Below are 8,586 nucleotides of genomic sequence, written 5' to 3'. Positions count from 1 at the left end.
GTGTAAGTGGAACTACAAACTTAAATATCGAATTTATAATTAATTTAATTTCACAGATTTTAGGTTCAATTGCAACATATATGATGTTCTATATCCAGTTTATGCCGAAATTCAATTACTTGTAGATTAAAAGAAGTGAATTGAAATTCAACGTTGTATTAAATATATTATTTTAAAGTGTATGTTCCCATATAAAAAATCTGCATAACTTTTCGAATAAATAAATTCAAAAATACAATTTTCGACACGACTACGCCAACCGAAATAGTCACGGTTATGTTATACAGTCGAGTAAGCTTATAACGAACGCCGGTTATAACGAACTTTTTTTATAGCTACCACTTTTCCTGGCCCTGAAGTTTTACGACATACAAAGGAAAAGTGATGGAGCTTAAGAAGTAACAAAAAGGAAACAATGCCTGCCAGTTTCTAACTGAATATATATTTTTCTGTTAATCCTAGGTTTTGCCTTACCTTGGAAATAACGAACTAATAAGATTGGTTGCTTACAGTCGTACTTTATTACGATAACTTTTTCTTCAACATTTGCTACGCCAATATTTTACAATCTCATTAATTTAACTTTAAATGTAACTTCTAAAAAGAGAAAAACACACCTTAATTACTTTTTCTTTGTTGTTTAAAAGTGAAGAAGATATAAAATAGCCCAAGTAAATTAAGCATCCATAATAGAGTTTCATTATAATACCAAATCTTTATTCGCTTTATAATTTTAGGATACAATACAATGAAATACTTCATAAGAATAGTCTGAAGACTGAAAATAGCGACATTGTTGATATTTCTTCTTCTCTGAATGTGAAAGTATGTTATATTGTGCGAAATCAACAATTTCTCCCCTTATATACCATTGCGGTCTTCTGGTCGTGTTTCACTATAAAATCCCAGATTCATAGTTGGTACCATTTGACTATAGAAAGACATGTCAGCTGCTGAAGGACGTTGTGGCGGTGGTAGAGACACGACTGGAGCCATTGGTGGAACGGCGGCAGCAGCAGAAGAAGGCGCTATTGGTCGTTGAGAAACCACATGGTGCATTTGTGATATTTCCATTGTTGGTCCATGTACAACACCTGCCGCATTGAGAATCGCTTGTTGGGCTGATATGGCAGCATTTTGCTGCAGCTCATGCATTTTCAAGTGCATATCCAATTCATCCTTTTTATGAAATGTTATACGACATATATCACATGGATACTGAGGTCCATGTTGTTCCAACTCATGTCGAGCTAACTTTTCACGACGACTGAATCCAAGTCCACACTGTTTGCAAGTGAATAAAGTATCTAAATGGAGAGCTTGATGTCGATGAAGATCTCTTTCTCTTGTAAACGATTTGCCACAAATATCACAAGGATGAATACGTGGATGAGATTTCGTTGCCTGCGGCTTCGGAGCTGGTGGTTGTGGAGTGTTCATTACTGAAGGTATTGTCACTGGTAATTGGGGAAAAACTGGTCTTTGTGCAAAATTCACGTTTTGCATCATCAAATGTTGCTGTTCCACTGAATTCAACTCTTGATTCAAGTACGGATTTATTGGCTGTGTCATTTCCAAAGTTTCTTGGTTCTGCATCATTGGAAAAGATCCGGCAATTCTGTTTTGATTTTGTAAAGCCTCAAGTTCCTTTCGTTGATGAGATTGTTCATGAATTTGAAGTTTATCTTTGCGAGCGTATGCAGCCGGACATTTTGAGCATTTAAACGACTTAATTTCTGAATGAGTACGAGCATGCTTTAGAAGTTCTGTTCCGGTGCTAAAAGACCGTGGACATTGCTGGCAAACATAAGGTTTAATACTGCTGTGGATGCGCATATGTTTATGGAGATTCGTATTACGTGAAAAGCTTTTCGAACAAAGTGGACAAGCAAAGGGTCTTACGCCTGTATGAACAATTGTATGCTTCTTGAGATCGGATCTTCTGCAGAATCCCTTGCGACATAGAGCGCAAATATACGGTTTTTCAGGATCGTGCAATTCTTTAATATGCATTATCATAGCCTGGCGATTGTTGTAAGCTTTGGGACAGAAGTTACAAATGTAAGGCATAACTTTATCGTGAGACGCTTCATGCTCCAAAGATTCTGATTGTGTTGTAAAGGCCATATCACAATACTGGCATAAATATGTATTTGTAATGGTAAATTCCAGTCCCTTGTGTTCACTAAGTACAGATGAAACATCTTTCGTTTGTATTGGTTCCGTCACAGTTGGCGGCTTAGAAACAGTTGTGTTTTTAACTGCTGGAGCTTGTGTAGGTTTTGGCGTAAATACATCTATTTCTTTAGCTGGCAAATTTATCTCCTCCGTATCCGAATCGGATTCCATAGAAAAATCATCATCTGATGACTCAAATTCTTCATCGGGATTAATTTCCTGTATTTCACAATCATCGTCGGGTACGAACACACCGGGATTCCCATTTAGTCCAGGTCTTTTGTCGTCGAAATCTTCTAAAAATGCATTCGACTTCATCAGTTCCAGTCTCTTTTGTAAAAGCTCTTCGCTATGTTTTACTATTTTACGAAAGTTATCAAAAGCTTTAACCATTTCCCAGCAACGTTGACAAATTACATGCGGCAGAAAGCTACAAGAACGATCATACTGAAATTAGAAGAAGAACAATTAGTTTATCACATGGGCACTCCTGAAATCAAAGATACAAATATTCTGACTTAGGATATAATCTGACCATTTATATACCTATAAAATGTAAATCATTATAAATCATGATACCTTATAACAAAATCATGAAATTTTCTATCCGAGTTGATTTAAATTTCGGAGACCCCATGCCCGTTTTTAGGAATTTTTAAGGATCTATGCACAATCCCAATTTTTAATGTGTATTCTTAAAAAATATGGTTTAAAGCAACTTTAAATATAAGAGTGAATTGTGTCATAAGAACAGCAAAAATCACTATTAATATGTATCTCGTTCCCACGACAGAGGGGTCTACGATCCGAAACGACCCGAGTCTTACTCGGCCAACGTCTGTCACCTCAGCCCATTGTGTAAAAGCAATAGGGCTGCTACAACAACAACAATTAATGTGTATCTGATCTGAGCACAAAGTTTGCGTGGAAGTGTGAAAAAACATTCCATTAATTGATATTTGTTTTGAATAGAAAAAAAACGATTGAAGTTAAAATCCGGTTTTACATTGTAGTCGACAAAACCGGCTAGCACTCCAGCGACAGAGAATTGACAAAAGGCTCCAGGAAGACATAGTGGTAAAATTGTCTTACAAAAAACCGGCGACTGGGCCCAGACTATACTCCAGTCGCATATATGTCGGTAACACCGTTCCCCAGAGTTTATAACTCTGCAATCAAAATTTAAAATTTTCTGTAACATATTTTTTAAATCGGCAATCTCTAAGGAGTACAATTACATTACACTTTAAAAAAATTATACTAGAATTCTATTTGCTTTAAAAAAAGTTATATACAAGGACTTCATAAGTAACCCTATTTTCATAATAATGCAATCAAGAAGCGTCATACATTCGTGGTGACGCAATGGTAAATACAGATTAAAAACAATTCTCATTATAAACTGGAATATACCTTTATCTGAAACAAATCGTAGAGAATATCCTCCAATCCTTTTGTTTTGTTACCTTGCTCATCGATTTGAAATTCATCAAAAATATTTACTACTTTTTCGGATGTATGCTCATCAAGTAAACAAAGGCGACACAATTGTTTCCTCTCTTCCACATTGGACGACGACATCGGTTCCACAAGATTTTCATTATCACCATCATTAGCCGGTGGCGGCTTTGCTGATTCCATGCAATCCAAATCAACCATTTTCAATAAATTACAATTTAATAAAAAAGAAATAAGGAAATTTAATGAAATGTGTTGGCTATGTCGCTCCGGAAAAAAATAGTTCAACTGAAGGATTCTGTGATAAGAACTACGACAACTATTTCCAAACGATGCGAATAGCTGAGAAAGAGGAATATCCGATAAAAAGCGAGCACAAAACAAAACAATGAGTTCATTTACACAGAATTTCATAAAATGAGCAGATGGAACCGTTTCTAGTGAATAGTTCTATTGAGTTTATTTAATAAATGACTATGTTCAAAAATAATGATTCATTTACACTGAAAGTGCTATATCATAAATCTTTATTTGTTTGTCATTTCTTTTGCATATATGTATTAAAACCTCATGTGGTTTTAATGCTATTACTCGATATTGAGGGATAAAATAAATTGTTAAGACTTTATTGAGGAAGGCAGGAATATTTTTGCAGTATGTGAGGAAATATCAATTAATATTGGTGTTTATTATATCAAATTGATTTTTAGAGTAGTATAAAATATATAGCATTTCCACATTAAATGAAACCTTTTACAAATTAAATGAACCCTTTTCCAAATTAAATGAAACCTTTTCCAAATTAAATGAAACCTTTTCCAAATTAAATGAAACCTTTTCCAAATTAATGAAAAGGTGTATGTAATTTTATATTCCTTTTCCACTTGAAATGAAACCTTTTACAAATAGAATGAAACCTTTTCCAATTGAAATGAAACCTTTTACAAATAGAATGAAACTTTTTCCAAATTAAATGAAACCTTTATTCTTACCTATATATATATTATTATTCTTACCTATATAATATAGTTGTATGGCTATGTAATTAACATAAATATTCTTTAATTCGGTGTGATTTCATTTAATATCTTTACTACATAAAACTAAATAAATAGTAATACAAACTGGGGTATTTCTTGACATTTTAATAAATAAATATTTAAGAGCAAGAATTGAATACCCGGTCCTAAATGCGAAATACATATTTGACTTATATATTATATTTCCTTAGGTAGGAATAAAGGTTTCATTTAATTTGGAAAAAGTTTCATATTATTTGTAAAAGGTTTCATTTCAATTGGAAAAGGTTTCATTCTATTTGTAAAAGGTTTCATTTCAAGTGGAAAAGGTTTCATTTAATTTGGAAAAGGTTTCATTTAATTTGGAAAAGGGTTCATTTAATTTGTAAAAGGTTTCATTTAATGTGGAAATGCTATATTTGATCTAAAAATGTATCAGGCACAACAGTATGAACAGAGATACACACCTTTGTTGACCAGGAATTTTGAATGCGCACCACGTTGTAGAGGTATATATAAACGGCGTTTATACCTTTTATTAGATATCCTTATTTCAAATATCGATAGTTGGCATATTAAGGTGTATGTAATTTTATATTCACAAGTTCAAAACGATTTTTTTTATACCTTTTATCAATGGATAGGAAATCTTCATACAAAAAGTGGACAATTTGGTCCACTTTTTATGGTAGCCCCTATATAACGGTACCCCCCAAATTATTCCGGAATTTTTCTGTGCGTTTTTCAACAAAATCTTTGTACAAAAACTATTAATGTATTAATGTATTTAATTTCGTGGCTAGGTATCATATAATCTATGCGGTATGTTGGGAAATTTGGGCCAGTTTTTTCACTGGCTTGGCTGTATTTCAAATCTTTTATCTCATAGTTACTGCTATTTTGGTAATTTTTTGATCTTAAACTTAAATTATAGAAATAAAATAAATTTGCCGACAACAGATCCGCGACGTGTTGATCGTGAGCGTAATAGGTCTGTACAGGGCAACAAAGCGAACAAGAATAAATGTCATAAAATGCGGGAAAATGTTGGGAAAGTGGGGAAATTTACAATGGCGGCGGGCATATAAAAGGGATAACGAGGGAAAATCTGGCATATATATTTTTTTGGTGTTTCGGCCGAAGCCATATTAATCAATAGTTTTTTTTTCGCTAAAAAATCCCCATTTTTTTTAAATCAAAAAGAAGTAACAAAAACGACAACATTTTTATTTGTTTTTTTTTTATAAACACTTGTGTTTTATTGTGTGTGCTGCTTATGCATTTGTGCGAACAAAATAATGTGTGTAATGCGAATTGTTAGTGTGTTTTTATGTTGTTGAATGTTTTGTTTTTTTTTTTTTGGTTTTTATTTAAGACGACGCCAAGATCGACAGCAACAACCAATAAAACATCCACTGACCCCTCCAAGTCCTTGTACGGAGGTGGTCAGCAAAAAATTGAGGTATCCGTTTGGGAAAATACAGCAGGAGGTGTCATCCCGGCCAGCATAGCCTGCGACAAGTGGCTTCGCCAACTGCTCCAACGGCAAGCCTAATTGGGGAAGAATTGCCAACAAAATCCTGGTGTCCAGTTGCCCATTGAAATGTGAAATCTGAAAATAAAAAGGAAACTATAAGTATATGGAAACCAGGTAACATTTTATGTTATTAAATACTCACCGGTGTTGAGCAAAAATTTAATTGTTTCGCCATGAGCCCAAACGCATTGATTGTGCCAGAAAAGATGCAAAGAAATTAAAAGTTATTAAAAAAATTATATACATTTGAACGTAAAAGACACCAGAAAAATAAAAAGAAACCAAAAAATCCCTAACAAACTAAAACTAAAAGACAACAATTTTTTCAAATATACATTTTTAATTAATAGTATAATAATTTAGTAGTAAGTAGTATTTAAGAATTTAATATGTGAGGATTTTTAACGCCAGGAAGTATAGGAATAGTGTAGGGTTGCCCTAAAATTCCAATTAGAATTGTTTTTATGTTATTTTACTGTGGGACCAGATGGTAATGTCCCTAAAAAACTGCTAAGAGAGCTCTTTTAGGCGAGGTATCTAAAGTAGCAAAGTTGCCAGATTGGCCAGATGTTTAATTGGATAAAAAGGTAGTCCGAATAAGTGAATTTTCGTTATCGTCCGGTTGTTAGAATTGTTTTTATGTTATTTTACTGTGGGACCAGATGGTAATGTCCCCAAACACCTGCTAAGAGAGCTCTTTTAGGCGAGGTATCTAAAGTAGCAAAGTTGCCAGATTGGCCAGATGTTTAATTGGATAAAAAGGTAGTCCGAATAAGTGAATTTTCGTTATCGTCCGGTTGTTAGAAATTCATTATTCTGACTAAATTGTTCTTTGTTAGGTTTAAGTCAACAAAAATGAACCCCATAAATTGTTTTAAGGTCTAAGTTTTATGTATTAATATGAATTGCTAAATGTTCTTTGTAAGGGAGGATAATAGGATGATGTGGTAATGTGGTGAGTGTGTGTGGAAACAAGGGCCCTTTTCAAGAGTGATTGATAATGAGGATCAAGGGTCAAAGTTGGGCGGGCTGAGTGTGGGAACAAAATCATCAAGTTCCCTTATGATTGTATGTGTATGTTGTTTTATTTTTGTTTGTGTTTGTCTTTTGTAGCATTTCTGAAAACGATTGTTCTTCCCCTAGGGCTGATGGTGGCAGGGTTATGAATTCACCCCTTAAGTGGTGCCCCGACGAGCTAGTTGGAACCCCACCATAGCGCCGCAGTAGGCGGTACGCAATAATTTTTGAAACCACTATAGTTCTATGTTTTGATATAGTCTCCAGTTTTTTGTTCTACGATATTTTCCAACAGAAGGGCGTATTTAACGTATTTTATTTTTAAGTTGTGATTTCCTTTGCATATACAGTAGTGGTCACATAATTGAAACATGAACTGTGGTAAATATTTTTGATAAGCCCTCTATTTTTGAGGTATTTTTACACTTTTTTTATTTAAAACACTTAGATATAGCGTATGGTTAAATCTATTACAGGTAAGAAAATTAAAAATGTATGTAAAATGTATAAACGTTTGCAACAATTTGTACAGTACACCTAACATTGGGAAAATAACCCTCAATATAGAAAATAAAGGTCCTAATGTACCAGAAATTGCTACAATTACTAGAAAACAATAAATAATTCTTAAAATAAATAAATATTTGACATACAAACTCAAAAGATGGGCATTGATCTAAAGTATATATAATTTCGAAAGGGTTTATTGAAGAAGGCCGGAATATTTTTGCAAAACGATTGCTCGAGTAGTACATAACATATTTTATCAAAAAATATAGCAGTCACAACAGAATGAACCGAGATGATTGCGTATACTGTCCAGTCCAGTACTGTCCTGTCAAGTTTCTAGCAGACAGCAACATTTATGATGTTCAACACAAGATCTAAGATGTTGGCCAAATGTAAAATTGTTCACACCCTCAGGCTAAAATAGATTAAATGGATATTATTCAACAGATTTTGAGGGTCATGAGTTAGACAAGCTGTGTTGAAAGCTTTTATTCTTTTATCTCTGTCCATTCTGTTCTGACTGATATATTTTTGGATTAAAAATGTCTTATACTCGCACCTCAAAGTCCATGTTTTTTATTAAGGAAACCCGTTATTTATGGTAAATTTTAAGCAATATATAGTACACTATAGTACACTATATATATATATAGGGGAGAGGTGGGTACCTTTGAACACTTTTTTCTTTTAAGCCTCATAAAACTAATAGGTACATATGTAACCTTTAAAATGAATCTACATATGACATACTTTAAGTTTGATATACATATTTTATTGCTGTTTTAATGGACGAAGTCAAAGTGTTCAAAACTGCCCCCAGGGGGAACCTTTGAACAAAGCTTGGTATTTTTGAATGGCGTGGTTTTT

The 8,586-nt window shown here is 33.6% G+C and overlaps 1 protein-coding gene across 1 annotated transcript; it reads right to left on the bottom strand.

Annotated features, from left to right (window-relative positions):
• Nucleotides 1-861: 861 nt before the first annotated feature.
• On the bottom strand, nucleotides 862-3,837 carry LOC133331126 (zinc finger protein 436). Its single transcript, XM_061539531.1, has 2 exons — nucleotides 3,592-3,837; nucleotides 862-2,625 (listed from the first exon to the last, which is right to left on the bottom strand). The coding sequence occupies exons 1-2, from the start codon at nucleotides 3,835-3,837 to the stop codon at nucleotides 862-864; spliced, it is 2,010 nt and encodes a 669-aa protein (XP_061395515.1).
• Nucleotides 3,838-8,586: the final 4,749 nt, after the last annotated feature.

Source organism: Musca vetustissima, unplaced genomic scaffold (assembly GCF_032173495.1).
Source record: "Musca vetustissima isolate MV318-11 ecotype Yass unplaced genomic scaffold, APGP_CSIRO_Mvet_v1 utg17225, whole genome shotgun sequence".
Taxonomy (NCBI): Eukaryota; Metazoa; Arthropoda; class Insecta; order Diptera; family Muscidae; genus Musca; species Musca vetustissima.
This window is presented reverse-complemented; position numbering and strand designations above follow the sequence as displayed.